The following is a 19,183-nucleotide window of genomic DNA, read 5'->3' on the forward strand; positions in this document are numbered from 1 at the left end:
AGACGTGTCTAAGCCACAGAGCAGAACGCACGTACGTGTGCTGCTCAACGAGAAGCTGCATTTGAACTACCAACCAAATCATAGCTACTTCCTTATCGCTGCCAACCAAGAACTGTCGTCGCCCTGCGTGAAATTCATCGCTCTCAGAAGTGGACAGAGTTACTAATTCGCAAGCTGCTCTTCCAGTGCCTGGTCCGTGAGATTGCACAGCATTTCAAAACCGATCTACTCTTCCGGAGCTCAGCCGTAATGGCCCTCTAAGAAGCCAGTGAGACCTGCCTGGTTAGTTTGTTGGAAGATGCCAATCTGTGCGCTATCCATACCAATCGAATAATCATCATGCCGAGCGGGAAACGGTGAAATAATATTCACAACAAACGGTTCTTATTAGGACCACAAAATCGTTCTCAGAAGCATTACAATTGAAATTTCCATTTCATGCTTTGGAAAATAACTTCCCTCTTATCGGGTTAGTTATTTTCTATAATAATATCCGGAAAAAGTACGATAAAACTAATAAACTGACCAATTGGACAGAAGCAAGAAAATACCTACAAAAATTTGAGTCAGAAAAATGACATTGACGGAAAAATGCTTCGATCGTTTCTAAATGTGTTGCAGCTGAAGTTGCCGATTTGTTTTCCAACGTCAATTATTTGCGCTGTGCTGTACGGAACAAATAGATTTTTGCGCGATTCGTTGGGAAATAATCAAAACAATTGTGTAGTAGATTCAGTAGATTTTACCGTAAATTTTGATAGATTTTGTAAAAGCATTATTTAGCCTGCTTTGATTGGTGGTTTTTGCAAATCTTTCAAGAACATTAGTGAATGTGGCAACCCTGCTACTAAGCGAAAGCCACACCAAAAAGAATGATGAAAATATTTTCATTTGTCGCACAAAAGGATGGACTTTCATCTGCAATAAGAAGTTTATAAAAGAGATCGCATTGCGATATACAATGCTCATTCGATGTGAGCTGCGAAAGGGGAATGTTCGTGTATGTACGCAGCAGAAGCGAATTCGGGCAAGGTTCGAATCGTTAGAAAGGATTCTCGTCTGGTATCACCAAAAATAGTTATCTGCAAACCGTTCTTATTAGGATGAAAACATAATGGAGAAAGAATTGAATTAGAAAGTTCCATTTAATAACTTGGATTGAGTTTGCGCCTGTCAATTCTTCTATACATGCACCAGTGATTCATATAAGCAAATGCTTATCAAATTAATCTACAAACGCGAAGGTTTTTGCAAGTCCTAGAAAATCAGTGAATGTGGCACTCTCATTCGACATGAAATTTCCAGTAAACATTCATTCAAAAAGTGCATAGGTTCAAATTATCCATGCCCAAGTTTAGTCCTACGTCAACACCGCGGTTATGTCCCGGACATTACCTACTACTAGTTTTTGAAAACTCAATCGGCCCACTGCTGAGTCGATTGATAGTCCCACCAGGAGTACCTACACCAAATTTGAAGCAAATCGGACAAGTCTAGTTAGCGGACTAACGTGCTTGAAGTTTGTATGGAATTTTTCAACAATTTACATGGAGTGAACCCACTAGTTCGAATTTTTGCCGCTAGGTGGCACTATATGTACGTATATTCACTGTAAGTGAGAATAAGAAAGAAAATTTAATTGTCTACAACTTTGTCGAAGACTGCTAATCAATCTGGTTTTGTTAAAAGAAGTTATTAAACTTTTAACGAAGTGATGTCTGAGTCAGCTTTGCATGGGGCCTAGCAGTGCATGGTTGCGTACAGTACTGGATTCCCACGAACTAAACATTTTTTGTGACATATTGGTTAAGTTTAGCTGAATAGTATGTTCAGAAGAATTGTAGTACATGATACGAGCTATATTTTTAGTTCGTGGGAATCGATTACTGATACACAACCATGCACTACTAGGACCCTTGCAAAACTGACTCAGACATCACTTTGATAAAAGTTTAATGAGTTTAAGCCGGATTACCTAGCAGTCTTCGACAAAGTTGTAGACAATTAAATTATCTTTTTTATTTTCACTTACAGTGATAATACGATGCATACAGTGCCACCTGGCGGCGAAAGTGCGAGCAAGTGGGTTTTTCTCCAAGTAAATGGTTAAACAATCTCATACAAACTTCAAGCACCTCCAGTAGCTAGACATGTCCGATTTACTTCAAATTTGGCGCAAGTAATCCTGGTGGGACTAGCAATAGGACAACGACTCAGAAGTGAGCTGATAGTCATTTTTTCTTGTCACTCTACAGGGCACTGACTGAACATTGCAAACTCAATAATCACATGACAACTATTCAGCGTGCTGAGTATTACACTGGTCTACAAAATCAATTTTTTTTTTTGGTGCAGGGTTGTGATAGTAGTTTTTAGGGTAAATCAGGTGCGCTGAGTTCAAAAATGACCATAGTTTTTTCAGCCGTGCTCCTGTTTTTGAGATTTTGCTATTAGTTTGTTTTTTTTTACTAGTCAGTGTTAAATTTTTTTTTCTAATTTTTTTGAATTCACAAACTCTAACAAATCTGTTATTAAAAGTTGCTACAAACATCTTACAAATATTTGGAAATCTTGAAAGGCATATTGAATACTGTTAAATTCGAAAAAAAACACGCGGAAAAAAAATCCACTTTTTCACAAAAATTTGACATTTTGCAAAATTCAAAATGCTGCCATTTCAATAGTTCTTAATGGATTTCGATCACCAGTAGCTATATTTGTAGCTGTAAGCGTCTTCTTTCAGACAAAAAAATCAAGCTAAACAAACGTAAATTGTCCGAGTTCTGATCAATTTACCTAATTGAAGAAAATTTTCAAAATTAATTCTTTTTGGTATTACTATAGATACAACAAAACCTTAGGAAAATCTATTAAAAATAAATGTTTTTTTTTATTGATCTCGATGCTCTGAATATAAATTAAAAGTCATAAAGTAGTTTTATGATCACATTTTAACATAAAATAAAAATATTTCGTTTTGTAATAGTTATACTATATACAAAAATACAAAGTTCAAGAGTTAAAAAGAGACAGCGGATTGTCATATATGTTGTCTTACTCAATCTGAATATGAAGTCGTTATTTTGCTACTTTTGGCCAACTTACATAACTTGATTCAATTATATTTTCAATGGCGTTTGCAAATGGAATATTGAAGAGGGAATAGAAAACGACCAGTGATCACAGAAAATATTTTATTTTAAATATGAAAATTTTTAGTGTAATGAAATACTATCAGAATAGCAAATTAAACACTTAGTCAACAGCATCAAATTTTCTTTCCAATGATTTTCGCGATGTTGCTGCTGTTGGCCGATTGCGTTGAAGACTCCAGCAGTAGTCCGCCATCATGTGAATATTCCATCATCCCTAGTACCTTGTTTCCATAGTGCGTATATCCTGATGGAACCTTTCGCCTTGTTCTTCACTTAGGTCACCAAGGTTCTCTGGAAAATGGTCCAGGTGGCTGTGTAAATAATGGAGTTTTATGCTCATGTTGCACCCTAGTTTCTCGAAATCAAATAACATAGATTTCACCAACGTTTGGTAATTTTCTGATTTGTGATTACCGAGAAAGTTTTGTACTACCTGTACAAAAGATGTCCAAGCACTTTTTTCCAAGACATTCATTTGTTCTACAAACTTGGAATCTTTCATCAATTGTCTGATTTGAGGCCCGTCAAAAACACCAGCTTTGATTTTTTCGGCACTCAATTTCGGAAAAACAGTTTTCAAGTAAAGGAAACACTTTCCTTCCTTATTTAGAGCTTTTGTAAATTGCTTCATGAGTCCGAGTTTAATATGGAGGGGTGGAAGAATGATTTTTCGTTTGTCAATCAAAGGTTTGTTAGCAATATTATGGCTTCCTACCTCACAACTATCTCTTTTTGGCCAAATAGTTTGACGCCAATGATTTTTCTTGTCCCTGCTATCCCACAAGCAAATAAAGCATGGATATTTGGTATAGCCACCCTGTTGCCGCAGAAGAAAATTAACCATTTTCACACACAACCCATTGATGTTCATGATACTTAATTTTCTCCAAAACGTAGGAAATATTAGTATACTCTTCTTTCATAGTAGTAGAATGTCCTATCGGGATGCTACCAAACTTATTTCCATTGTGTAAAAGAACACACTTCAAACTTTGCTTACAGCTATCTATGAACAGACGCCATTCAGTTGGTTGGTACACATTTAGACCCATTTGTTCTAATAACCCTCTTACATTAATGCAAAATACGAGATTATTCTCTTGTGAAAAAAATTTAAGAAGTTCTTTTTCTCTGGTTCGGTAAAAGGTAATGTTGGTTCCTGACTCGAGCATGTTTCTGTCTTTTAACCTCGATGCCAATAGTTCAGCAGAAAGTTTGGAGAGCCCTAGATCTCGAATCAAGTCACTTAAATCACTCTGATTGTAAAGTTGGGGGCTCGGAGTTGTTACTGCGAAATCAGGATCGTCAGTAACAGAATATTCCAATGAGTCCTTTTCAGATGTGCTCGGTTCTTCGCTATCGACGTTTGGTGGAACTGGAACAGGTACTTCTTCAGAATGCTGCAATGGTCTCGTTGCTGAAGTGTAATTAGGATATGTATAAGAGCTGCGTCTCTTTTTCGTTATGCCCGCTGTACTAATAACGCAAAAATAACAATCATTGACATGATTTTGCGGCGCTTTCCAAATCATTGGTATCCCAAATTTCTTGTTTTTGCGTGTTCCATTCATCCATTGCTGTAAATGAGCTTGACACATTTTGCAGACGATATTTGGAGCCCAATTTTCTTTAGTTTTGTCAATCTTCAATCCAAAGTAAGAAAAATATAATTTCTCAACATCATCCGAAATACTTCTTCTATTCTCTGAATGGGTGTATTCTCCGCAAATGTAACAAACATGATTTGGATCATTCTTACACTGTCTCCGAGAAGACGCCATATTTCTCGCTGAATCTTTGCTGTTCCGGTGTGCTAGCCACGAACTGATTAAATAAACTCAAACTCAAACGGTAGCTGAACTGTCAAACGCCTTCGATCGTAATGAAGTGAGGTGCAAAAATTTCTGTCTCTTCCTAACTCTTCAAGCGCGTGTTGTTGTTTACAGTATAACTCAGGGGGTGTCATTGCTGTCATCCGCTATGTAGACATACAGACTTTGACAGTAGTCAACATATGATGAGCCTAGCCACTTCTAGGCACATGTCGTCCATGCTATTGCATTGGCTTGTTTTGATTTTTTTATATTCAGAGCATCGAGATTAATAAAAAAACATTTATTTTTAAAAGATTTTCCTAAGTTTTTGTCGTATCTGTAGTAATACCAAAAAGAGTTAATTTTGAAAATTTTCTTCAATTAGGTAAATTGATCAGAGCTCGGACAATTTTCGTTTGTTTAGCTTGTCTTTTTTTGTCTGAAAGAAGACGCTTACAGCAACAAATATAGATACTGTTGATCGAAATCCATTAAGAGCTATTGAAATGGCAGCATTTTGAATTTTGCAAAATGTCAAATTTTCGTAAAAAAGTGGATTTTTTTTGTTTTCACGTGGTTTTTTTTCGAATTTAACAGTATTCAATATGCCTTTCAAGATTTCTAAATATTTGTCAGATGTTTGTAGCAACTTTTAATAACAGATTTGATAGAGTTTGTGAATTCAAAAAATTTAGAAAAAAATTTCAACACTGACTAGTAAAAAAAACCAAATTAATAGCAAAATCTCAAAAACAGGAGCACGGCGGAAAAAAACCATGGTCATTTTTGAACTCAGCGCACCCGATTTACCCTAAAAACTACTATCACAACCCTGCACCAAAATGGCTGTCGACCAGTGTTATTCGTGTGATTCTTTGTGAATTCGATTACGGAACTTCATATCATTTGATATGTAACTACCCAAGTACCCAGCAGTAATGCAATTGCGTAGCCGGATTTTTGGTTCTCCATATATAGATGAATCCATGTACAGAGAGCTGAAACTCAAGGATATGCTATTGTTCCTAACTCAGCGTGGTAAAGAGCTATAGTTTGAGCCGTATTCGAAAGGGGGTGTCGTCGTTCTGTTATATCAATATCATCTCGGGATGTTGATATATCCGCTCGTTGTGAAGTGTATTTTATGCTTTTGGGTGCAATGAATACTTCCGTATTGTCTATGTTTTCTATGTTGTTATTTTCCTTAACCCTAACCATACCACTTCCCCAATCCTTCCCATCAGGAAATGATGAAAAGACAAATCACGGCAAGACACAAATCGCTGATCAACATGGGGAACGTATCACTTAAGCTAGATGATTCTATTTTAGCATAAGATACTGAATAGACTACACTGATATCAAGTTAACTCATTCCGGCACCAGTTCAGAATTCTGGAATGGATTCAGTATGGATTCCACCACAAATTTAACAACCGATTCCGACTCAATCGGTTTTGGAATCCACTGTTGCTTTGGAGCTGAATTCTGAATCAAATGCCGAATGGTTTGCCGAATATCGCGAACAGTGTTTTAAAGGGGGCGTCTGGTGTAAATTGCTCAAACCGAAAGTTATTTTGTTTTACGATTTTATAGGCAAGGCAACAAGAGAACTTTTGTGTAATGTTAAGGTCTATATATACATTCATTAGGCACGAAAAAAAAATATATATTCAGTCACGCAAAGTCACACATACGAGCGTTCCAAGAGTAGACGTCCAACCATTTCCACGTCGAGGAGCGCCGCGGCGAAGATAATTATAAAGCTTAGACTTGTAGTTACTTGATTAGAGCTTTCATCCCGGGAATTTATTTCCCGGGAATGTCGGGATTTTTGTATTTCCCGGGATTCCCGATTCCCGGGAAATTGTGTTTTCTCATTCCCGGGATTCGAAATTACCAGGAAAAAAGATTTTTAATTTATTATTATTATTATTTATTTGCGAGGCTTTAACCTTATAGGTCATTTGCCTTTCATTTGCCTTTCATTTTTTTAAATTTATTATTTAATGGGTCTTCCAAATCGATACCAACGGCAAGTACGAACCTGATTTTGTTAATGCAAGCATTGATCAGCTCCTCGCTTCCAGTCAATCGCGGCATTCAAACCTACACATATATTATCAGAATGCCGGCGGTATGAATTCAGGAATCGACGATTATTTGATAGCAAGTTCGGATGAATGCTTCGACATAATCGCCCTCACAGAGACGTAGCTTAGCGATAGCACTCTGTCAGTGCTATCGCTAAGCCACATTTTGGTGCAAACTACGATGTTTTCCGTACTGATCGCAGCTCACGCAACAGTCTCAAGGCTACCGGCGGCAAGGTACTTGTGGCTATCCATCGTCGATTGAAAGCGCAACTGATTGACGATACTCTGGGGGTCTGTGTCGAGCAGGTGTGGGTGCAAATCAAACTGGCTGGCTACGCACTTTTTCTTTGCGTGGTTTATCTTCCACCGGACCGCACTCGCGATTCGACATTGATTACTTCACATACTGAGTCATTGGAACGGATTTCCGCTCAAGCAAGCCCGGTTGATGAGATCCTGATTGTTGGCGATTTCAATTTCTCCGGATTAAAATGGCGCTCTGCTTCTGACGGATTTATGTTCGCTGATCCCGAACTGTCATCTTTTCATGATGGTATCACCAGTTTGCTTGACTGCTACAGTCTAAATCTGCTGCGCCAAACGAATAATGTGGTGAACGAGAACAACAGAATCCTTGATCTCTGTTTTTCGAACAAATCTGACTACGCGCCAAATGTTACCGCAGCACCATTCCCCCTGGTAAAGACTGTTAGACACCACCCTCCCCTGCATATAGGGCTTGAAGCGATTCGAGTGAAGCATGACTGCAATGCTTCTGACACCGTCAGCTATAATTTTAGAAAAGCCGACTATAATAGGATTATTGACTTCCTGTCGAATATCCACTGGACTGAAATTCTCGACAATGATGGTGTCAACGTTGCAGTGCAGACCTCCAATGTTATGAGCTATGCTATCGATCGCTATGTACCCAAAAGAAGTAGCCTTCAATCTAAGCACCCAGCGTGGCACACTGCCGAGCTGAGACGGTTAAAAGCGACTAAAAGAGCCGCTCTGAAGAAGTACTCCAAGTTTGGGGGCTACGTGCTGCGACAACACTACGTTCATGTTAACCAAGTCTATAAAAAGACATCGAAGCGTTGCCATGCCGATTGGTTGCGAAACGTGCAACGTAAGTTGAAGTCCGAACCAAAAGCATTCTGGAAGCATGTAAACGAGCAAAGAAAGGAATCCGGGTTGCCTTCAACGATGAGCTATGGAGGACGTATGAGCTCTAGTTTACAGGAGATTTGCCAACTATTCTCTGAAAAGTTCGCGAGTGTTTTCTCCAACAAGAAACTGACACCGACCCAGGTTTCACGCGCGGCTCTTAATGTACCTCAATCATACCAGTCTCTGAACTCTATCAATATCGACAATAATATGGTACAACTGGCGATTGGAAAATTGAAGGCTTCAACTTCTGCAGGCCCAGATGGTATACCAACTATTATTCTAAAAAATGGTCTGCTGGTCTAATGGAACCTCTTTGTCATCTATTTCAATTGTCGCTAACAACCGGAGTATTTCTTGAACTCTGGAAATCCTCCTTCATGTTTCCAGTTCACAAAAAAGGTGATAAAAAGGTAGTTGACAACTACCGTGGTATTACAACGCTAAGCGCAGTTCCTAAGCTGTTTGAAATGGCTGTGTTGGAACCCATCTCCAGCCACTGCAAACAGTATATCTCCGAGACTCAGCATGGATTTATGCCGAAACGATCAACATCTACGAATCTTCTGTCGTTCACAACATATGTTACAGATGCCATGTCGGACGGCCTTCAAACTGACGTTATCTACACGGACCTTTCAGCTGCTTTTGACAAGATTAATCACGCTATTGCAGTGGCAAAGTTGGATAGACTTGGCTTTGGTACTAATATTCTCCGTTGGATGCAATCGTATCGCAGTGATCGTCGTCTAGCAGTCAAGATAGGTGATTGTGTATCCGAAGAGTTCTTTGCTTCATCTGGTATTCCGCAAGGCAGCCATCTCGGACCATTGATTTTTCTTCTGTATTTTAACAACGTCAACTTTTGTTTAGAAGGATCACGGTTGTCTTTCGCTGACGACCTCAAGTTATACCATAGAATCCGGAATACTGATGATGCAGCTTTCCTTTAACGCCAACTGGTATCCTTTGCGGATTGGTGCGAGTTCAACCGAATGACCCTAAACCCCAAGAAATGTACGGTCATTACGTTCTCGAGGAAAAAACGCCAATTCGATTCGATTACTCCATCAGCGCAGATTTGTTCGGTTTGCCCTTCGTCGATTGCCTTGGAACAACCCTCACCAGCTGCCAAGTTACGAAAGCCGGGGTTGGCTTATTGGACTCGATACATTGCAAGTGCGGCGGGATCTATTCCGTGCTATGACGATTTCGGATATTTTGCAAGATCGAATTGACTGCCCAGAGCTTCGCAGTGCGATAAATATGAACGTTCGCCCTCGCGCCTTCCGCAATAGTTTATTCCTCCGATTACCTCTTCGCCGGACTAACTATGGAGTAAACGGTGCCATCATTGGTTTGCAGCGAACCTTCAACCTTGTCATCCGAGTTCGATCTTCACATTCCACGTAGCAAATTACAATTTGACTTATTAAATAGATTAAGAAATTATCATTAGGATCACACTGTGTCTGTTGATATCAATTATATAATAAATAATAAAAGAACATAACATAGCATACTGTGAAATAAAAAAAAGATAAAAAAATTCCAAAAGGCTTGGGTTCTGCGAAAGAAACTCTGTGGGAAATATTTTTACCGGCAAACATTTAGAGTGAGTAGTGAATGCAGATTGTAGCATTAGTAATACGCGGTACTTTCTTAAGAAATCGATGAGTGTATGTTACAAAACTTGGGATGGTTTTTAGTGATAACATGCTTAACGCAAAGGCTATTTAAAATAAGGAATGTTTCTAGAACATCTGCAGAAATATTTGATCGGCTCATCGAATGCATATTTCGTCTAATTTGTTATAGGGTTGACGCTCCCTAATTCATCTCAGCCCCTCTATTCATCTCATTTCCGGATTGCTCAACTTTAAACAAAAAATACAACAACAGGACTTTACAAAATCAACCATTTTAAAAGCAATAAAAATTCTTTGGAGTTCAACTAATACTTTAGCGTTTATAAATTTTTTAAAATAGGCGCAGTAAACTTGCAATAATTTGATAATAAACTCATTGTTTTTTTTTTTTCGATTTCTTACCTCGAAATTAGCGATGGGACGAATTTCTTCATCGCTACTAGCTCAATCTTCGCAATACACACCGAAAACTTTCACTAAATTGCACAACAATTCAAATTTAAATAGCTTCTACTGACCCACAGAACGACTCCTTACTAAATTCCGATCAAATCACTCACTTCAAATTTTTTAAATAGTTTGTTTATGTAAAGAAAATGATGAGATGAATTTTTGCTTAATTTTAATTTGATTTTTCTTTAATTCATCTCGAAATGCTAATTACGCACACACTAAAGCACGCTCACTGTTGCCAAAGTGATATATACGATTGTTGATTTTCGACAAATATTTCAAACAGCATGTCGTTAATTCACATAGTAATATGCATCCAAATGTAATTTAATCATAACGACTAATTTCATTGAAAATTTTTGATTGAATACTTCAACATATTAAGCCAAATTTATCAAATGTTGTATGAAATGGAAATTCATCACAATGTTTCCATGTTGGTTTGCTTGGCCGCACTGATTTCGGCCCGTTTGCATTCTCCCTCTAAAACAGTCTGTTTTATTGTGGCCTGATGAAGGTCTTCTGCTGGTCAACCGTTCCAATATGAGACCCGTGTAGGACGGTTTTCAAGCACTTGTTTGTGATTTAACAATGGGTGGCATTAGGCGTTTCCCCATGCAATGATATTCATGAAAGGGCCTATGTAAAAAGGTTTAGATTGCATGTCGCAATTTTAAACTTTTTAGCAAATGAAAACAATAGTTCAGGGAAATATGCTTCCTCATAGTGCGCTGTTTTGTTTTCTAGGATTCAAGTGAGAGCAAGCAGCTTTCTTTGTTTACGTAATTCACAGAGTGTATGTAAGGAGAGTGACAACAACTATGAAATAAGGAACAATGATTATCCGCCAGTGTCAATCTAATCTAACAAACGACTTCTCTAATTCACGATCTAAAGCCGGATGTACACCGCAAGATGATCCGAAAGTACAATGATGATGTTTTTATTTCCATCTGTCAAAACGCATCTGAAAGTAAATTTTGAATTTTATAAGCTCAATCAATGTTATAATTAAATGATAAAGAAAATATGTTTCCTACTTCTGCAAAATATCTAGATGGTAAATTTCTTGTTACATCACTAAGAATTCTTACAAAAATGAAATTAAGGGATTGAAGTCTCGATAAAAACACGATAGTGGACGTAAATCACTGGAATAAAGAGTGTATTTATTGACAGTTGAGGTTGTTCACTGATAAATGCAATTTCTAGGTAAACATTTTCCGTATCTAAAACAACCAACCAAATACAAATATGTTAAACGGAATGCTCTGATGATTTTTCGAGGACTCGTTTTAAGCTACCCTGTACCTGGAAAGGTACAGTGTCAAAGTGACAGAGACCTAACCTCAACAATTAGGTAATCCATTAGACGTTTGTTTGTCAATTCAGCGGTGGGTTCTGTCCTGCGAACAGAAAAATTCGACCGACAAACATCTTTCGTTAGTCCGATTCGTTTGATGTTGGATCGAATCAACGATATTGTTGGACGTCGCACCCCTCGGAGTAACGTCAGGAGAAGAAAACAAGAAATAATCAGATGATCAGAAACGTCTATTGGATTGCCTAATACAAAAATAATTCCGGAAGTCTATAATTCACAATAACATATCGAGTTCGACTGAATGTTTTGGTGTCAAACGAAAGAACATGTGTTTTCTTATCACTTGTAATTAAACTTTTTATGAACTGTGTAATGTTTATCTTAAAATAATTAAAGTAGAACAGCCATCCTATATCATTATGGCAAGAATGGAATTTCGTCATCATTTGACGTCGACCATATAAGTTTCACGTTTGAGAGCCAATCCATGTATTGTTAGGTATTGTTCCGTGTATGATAGTTGTCATTCGCTTTACACATACTTTCATGATCCATACGAAAATGAGTTTCGTAGTGCGTGTTTTATTATGGTGCGTCAAGACCAGGGGTGCCAACCTTCCAGATTTATCTGGATTCTTCCACATTTTTAAGCGTCATCCAGACATACAGATTTATGTTTTTCTGATCCAGATTTCAGAAAATTTGTCCAGATTTATCCGGACAATTTGAAAAATAACAAAATGAGATACAAGAACGCATCGTTGATTTTTAAACCACTTTTCGAGCTACGATTTTGAAAACAAAACTTTTTAGAATAGCTGAAAACACAAAATGGCACAGTTTTTGTTCGCCAAAAGCGATTAAATTTTGTTGATTTTGCATCAGCTGGAAATTTCAACAATCCAAGATGCTGAAAGCTCACAGCCTCAAATTCAATCCTCAAGTTGTTTCAAAAAAATTAGGCCATCCAGACAATTCCAGACTTTTTCGAAAATTATTACGGACTTCTTGGAAAACACTTGGCATCCCTGAGTACAACAGAAGTTATTCGCATTTGAAAACTGGGAAAATATCTCACCAGAAACTTTGAAACGGGACCCCTCTATTGAAACGTTAGGGCATGTTCAGGAGCGTTTTATTTTGTATAGGAGTTTCAAAGTAGAACTGAAACTGCAATTTCGGCATTTAAGTCATAATTTTAAATCAGTCCAAAACTATGTCTCCTACGTAGAGTCACAAATATTCAAATTCATTGAATGAAAATTGATCATATTTAGCCGCATTAATTTTCAATATTCAGTGACGCAACTGAAAAACGTTAAACGAACAAACTGCCTATTAATTCAATACAGGTTTCCAGTCATCTTCGATTATTGCACGTAGCGAACGTCCAGCAACGAATCAAACGTAGGCCCTGGCACAATGTAAACGATGGTAACTATTATTTTATATACTTAACCAACACTTGAAAACATTTACTTGATATTTAGTGAAATGAATATTGTGGTACGATATTAAACTGACTGAATCACATGGATTTTTGAATGAATATTTTTTCTATTCTCCACGGGTCACATCATGTTCATTTTCAGACGTCAAACATTTATCTCTACTCCTGCGGATCAGGTGTTCTATTCATGGCTTACCTTATTATCGTATTCGATGAATGAAAACGGTCTTATTCAAAGGCCAATATTGTAATGAAATACTTTGGAGGAAAATTACGGACAAACCATGACATTCATAGCACAATTTTTCAAACGAGTAATTATTTCTACTAATTTTACTACTACTACTGACGTGTTCTATAATGTTCCTTCGAGAATATATTCTCCAAGTAGCTGGACAGTTCGCCTAATGAACATTTTAAAGAGTTGAGATTATTCTGTTAAGGAGCAATCCTGCAGAAGAGAAGATTTTAATTATAAATTTTATTTTATTATTATCTCGTAACTGACGAAGAACAGCGCTATCGCGACCAATATGTGAAAGTAAATGTCAAGAATGTCAAAACGATGGATCAGCGTCTGGTTTATTAATGACTTTGGATGTTAATCTTGAAAATTACTAGATTTCTCTACTCAGCGGAACTAAATATTGTATTAGGCCCTTTCGAAAATTATTCTGATGTTTTTTACATGTGTATTAGTAGTTCAATACACCCCATTGAATTTAGTCGGAATATTATCGTCTGGTTTCTGTCAGAAATCCTGCTCAAATGACACAACCGATCCGTACTTTGAATCGGTCGTTTCATTTGAGTTGGAATTTCGACGAAAGTCATTCAAAAATCCAATTAAAATTCCAGTTGGGTTTAACAGGGAGTTTTTTATTCTTTTTTTACCTTCATTAATTGAGCTGAATTTGGGAACTGTGAGACGAACTCTTAGGAGCATTGAGATGAAATCAGGGGCGCGATAGTCACAACTTTAAAACATTTTTAAGTGAAATTGTTGTCAAAGTTTTAATTTTAAGCTTTGTAGGTCGTGTGTCTATATGTAGCAAGCTTTGTTTGCTGAAAACTTTCATTAACTGTTAAATATATTGCAGAATAATCGAACTTATCCCCAAACGTGCTACTAATGAGATGAATAAGGGAGCGTCTACCCTATAACGACGAATTTTCAATTTTAGTAACTCCAGCAGCTGCGTTTAGTCCCAACCGTAATCGTAATTACCAAGAAAAATCACCAAAAGAAGTTGATGTTGCGTAAACTTATTGACGAGTTATCGAATGATTGAATGATGTGTAGGCCACCAAATCGCCATTTTCGGACAGCTGCCTTCAGGGCAATCAAACAGGTTAGAAAACTTTTCGATTCATTCTTTTGTTTTCAAGAAAATCATTCACATTTTTATTTTTTTAAATTTATTATTTATTTCCAGAAACCCGGGAAGCTGGAAACCGTCGGGAAATGAAAGCTCTATACTCGATGAACCAAAAAAAAATGAAAAAATTCCAGTTTCGGAAAATGGCTTCATGAAAACCAATAAATCTCATATTTTAATGTAAAATTCCCTCATTTTTCTTCAAAATAAAAGTGAGAATTTTTTTTCAGTTTTCTGTGGTTCATCGACAGGCTACACATATTGTGCATTCTCAATAAAAAAAATCAAATCAATTCGTTGATTAGTTTTTAGGTTATCGTGTTCGTCAATTTGAAAAACTTGGTTTCGAGAAAAACGCTATTAAAGGGTGTCCCACATTAAATTGCATCACAGGAACAACGCTGTAGAAAAAAAATCCATTGGGTATTTTCTCTTGAAAATTTTGGTAGAAGTAGTTTAGAGTATATTGTTTACACTCTATTTTTATCGCTGGCAGTTTTTAGAAAATTGTTGCCGATAGATTGAAAGTCGGGTGTGTTATAGCAAATACGCGCGAAGATTGCATGGCTGTTTAAACCAAATTATGTTCTGCAGGGCCACCGTGATTGCAGGAGACTGTTATAGGGATTCAATACTAACAATTAAGCGGATAGAAAATAAGTCGATTTTTTTATCCACTACACCAGACGCCTCTCTTAATTTGATAAAAAAAAATCCAAAACTTTCGCTATAACATGTCCACAAATCATTAGGTTTTTATGACCATTCTCTCGTAACGACTTTTTGGTTGTAGTCCTTTCAATATTATCGAAATAACAACAATAAATCAGCACGTTTTCTATTGCCACGATTGACCGGAGTAAGGCGTGTTCGACTACCACCCGTAAAGGTTTTTGTGTGTAGTATAGAAATATAGCGCTCCAGCCGGAAACATTCCACCAATATATCTATCGGTGTCCGTTGGCCAACATTTTTTATCGTTTTCCTAATTTATATGACACCTTGGAAACCGTCATCCACCATCAGTAAGTCGCAGCAAGGCAGAAACTATACCGGCTTTAACGAGAAATAACGCCTACATTTCCGAGAGGGGGAGGAGGTCTTTGATATTCAAAAACACATTGCCAAATCCAATCTACGCCCCTACAGTTCACTACGTACCTGCTGGACGTCATCGCCCTCTTCAGCCTTGCAAGGCAGCTCAATTGTCGTTCCCTCGACGGCCTCCAAATCGTACGGCTCGAACAGGAATTTTGGCGGTCCTACATCGTTTATCACGGCTACTTCAGCGGCCGATTCGGCACTGCCCAGTTCATTTTCTGCCACGCACACGTAGGTTCCTGTAAAATAGAGGAAAACGTCAAGTCACCAACGTTGAGAAATAATAGCTAATTGGTTCGTTTCGGTTCGTTCGGTGGAATCGAATTCGATTTTCTTTCTCGCGATGACGCTGTATCCCAAAGACCAGTATAAATCAACGGTACGTTCAATTAATGGCGATATTTTCCGTCTGAAAGGTTGTACTGGATATTCGACGATGGGAGAGAAAATCGGGCAAATACGTGGGTACACACGTTCATAGAACGAACAGAATTGAAAACTTACTAGTTAAACTAATTGATTATTAGGCTAGCGAATTATGGACGTTTACTGAAGTTCGATTGCACTTTGAGTGTTCGCGAAAAAAATATTGCATCTGATAAAAAAGTGAAGCAGTCAAACACGGAAAATTGAAATAATCGGAACAGCATTGTAAATAGGTGTGTTTGCTTAACTGATATTTGAAATTGTAGGACTATGAAGCCGTATAACTATAACTCGTTATTTGGAATGAGTTACAGCGTTTTCGTTTTTAACTGGTGCTACACCGGTGTAGTGCAAAAAAAAACAAATACACTGATTACATCCAAGTTCGAATGAGTGTGGCACCGATAACACGCGTGTAGTGCGCTGTCAAAAAAAATGCCATTAGTTTTGTTAAAACATTTATACTCTCTAGGATCAATCACAAAACGAATTTTCACCGTTTCCCTCCACAAGATGATTTCGAAACACTTTGAAAGAACCATGTTCAAGTACATCTCATAAAACGACTAAAGACCATTGGATGCTTTCCACTTTCGAAGAGATCTAGAGAGCAACAGGGCAATACAACGTAAAGAAAAGTCGCTCTAGCTCCTGCTGCTATAGAACCACAGATATATCCCCTACTGGCTGCCAATTTCTACCCCAACAATTGCACCCAATATATACATAAGCGTTGCAATTGTACCTATCTACGTCATATAAAAAGCTATCTCTAGACCGAAATGGGAAGAACTGACGGAACAGAAAAAAAACCTCCCGCCACCTCCAGACTTACCCGAATCGGACTCCTTCACGTGTTCGATGGTGAGCTCGATATCGTCGTCGCTGAGGTAGATCCGGTTGGTTTCGACTAGCGGTTGGCCGTTGCGCTTCCACCAGATGTGCGGCAATGGATTTCCGTCCGCTTCGCATTCGAGCGTTACATGAGCACCGGTTTTGGCCGTTACATTCTCCGGGACCAGCGTGAATCGGGGTGCGGCTTAAATGAAAAAAAAGAAACAGATACAAACTTGAGGCGAGTTGCGGTGAGAGAAGTGGTAAAACAGTGTTAAATTGTATGAGATAAACAGTAACAGCTGCACAATTTTCTTCTGATCCTGGGAGGGGGAACCAGACAAGAATCTGCGTTTGATTGTACAGACTTCGGTTGAATAATTTGGTACTTTGTGTGTTTATCTGGCACACTTCTGTCTCAGAACGCCAACTTTAATGGAGTACCGGAAACCTTAGAACTGATTGGCTATGTGCCTCTGCATATAGTTGGTCGAAGCCGACGTGTCTTTGTAATTGTGTATACCAGATGCCTTTATATTTAGAAAAGATATAAATCACTACACCCAGGGCCGTAGCGTGGACTTTTGGTGGGCTCTCAGGTGCAATCCATCGTGTTATCTTTGGCTTTCTTTTTGCCTTTTTTCTATAGAAAGAATATGCAATCACTTTGCAAATCGACTTTTTAACCGACCGGGTTGCGTCTCTTATACCATTCGACTCAGTTCGTCAAGTTCTGCAAATATCTGTGTGTTTTTTATCGAGAAGAAATCTTAAAAAGAGACCACTACCGTCTTTGTCGTGGTACTGTCGGATTTTTATTGCAGCTCTTTCTCCAGCAAACCTACCGACTAAACCTCGACCTCTAGTATCTCCGTATCCTCTTCCTCCCGGGACCACCATTAGGTATTAGTTCTGGAGAAGGACTACTTCGGTGTGTGTGTTATTGGAGAGCAAAAAAAACTTTCAAAAAAGCCCTGAGACTGCAGGAAAAAATTTACAAAACCCTAAAAACCACTTCTCTTGCTCAGAACCTGAGTGCTCCCCAGCACTACCTTGCGGCATTACTTCGGGTAGGGGTTTTTATGTGCATAGCACACACTCTAATTTAGTAGTTAGTTCCTTCATTAGGGTTACAGCACCACTACTCGACACACCACCAGTTCTCTACCAACCACACAGACTGGCAATTTCCACATTGCAGTCGGCAAGCTAGCTGTGGGTGGAGAATTAGTGCTCTTCCCCTACAAAGACAATCTGGCGGCAAACTTCAAATTGTCTAATTTCCCTTGTGAAATTTAGCACCGCAACTCCCTTCTCGTGCCATTCAGCACCACTTACTCGTAGAGCTCCCGACTTGTTCGCGAACTACTCGGTCTAGCCCCGACGATGGACCTAGTCTACTCCGACGGAGAATTCCTCGGCGAGAGAAGCTCCCTCGAAACCGAGCCAACCAACCAGGTGTCGAGGTCAGTTCGGCGATTCCGGTGGAGTAGGGCGTCCGGTTAGCGGGTGCCCCGACGACCCGCGACTGGTAGTGTCTCGTCGCGGTCTGCTCAGTCTAGTCCGCGACGGTGAATCTAGCTTACGTTGTCGGAGAGTTCCCCGGCGAAGGAAGTTCTCCCGATACCGATTCTTATTTGGTTTTAGCACCACAACTTATTGAGCCCTTTGGCTCCCTGTCCGGTGCCATTTAGCACTGCAACTCCTTTATGCCCTTTGGATCCCGTCTCGTTCCATTTCGCCCCCCTTCCACGATGAGCTATTCAGCTCCCGACTTTACTAAAAACCTTGTTCGCGAACTACTTGGGCTAGTCCTCGACAATAGATCTATCCTACTCCGACGGAGAAGTCCCCGACGAGAGAGGTTCTCCTGAAACCGAGCGGTAAATTTCTCCCGACACCGATGTTCGATTCCGAGAGCCATTTAGCTCCCGCTTCATCCCGATCTACTCGATCCCCGGAGGTGGACCTAGCCTACTAAACGGGCCAGCCAGCAGGTGCTGGGGTCTATCCAGCGATTCCTAGTGGAGCGTAGCTTCCGGTTCACTGGCACTCTAACGACCCACTGCTAGCTATTCGACTCGGTCTAATCTCCGGCTGTGGATCTAGCCTACTCACGAGCTACCCGGTAGCGTGTCGAGGTCGCACAGTAGCACGACTTAGAACAAAAGGTGGACTAAAGTCAAAACATTGCCGTATCGGTTCAAATAGGATGGTTTTAGGTAATTTTGGTACGCTAAATTTGTTTTTGATATTAAAATATATATTAGGATGTCTCAAAAATATCTCTTTTATCGAAATTGTTCTTAATTTTTTGTATTTTGATTTT

At 38.8% G+C, this 19,183-nt stretch overlaps 1 protein-coding gene across 2 annotated transcripts in view; it reads right to left on the reverse strand.

The window, feature by feature from the left end:
* Window positions 1–19,183, reverse strand: part of LOC131692429 (peroxidasin) — a 466,662-nt gene that overhangs the window by 41,289 nt on the left and 406,190 nt on the right. For both annotated transcript variants that reach the window (XM_058979473.1, XM_058979472.1), the window contains 2 exons: window positions 16,856–17,059; window positions 15,655–15,833 (listed from right to left, as the gene is read on the reverse strand). In XM_058979473.1, coding sequence (XP_058835456.1) covers window positions 15,655–15,833; window positions 16,856–17,059 — 383 coding nt within the window. The remainder of the gene's footprint in view (window positions 1–15,654; window positions 15,834–16,855; window positions 17,060–19,183) is intronic.

The sequence above is a fragment of the Topomyia yanbarensis genome, chromosome 3 (assembly GCF_030247195.1).
Source record: "Topomyia yanbarensis strain Yona2022 chromosome 3, ASM3024719v1, whole genome shotgun sequence".
Classification (NCBI taxonomy): domain Eukaryota; kingdom Metazoa; phylum Arthropoda; class Insecta; order Diptera; family Culicidae; genus Topomyia; species Topomyia yanbarensis.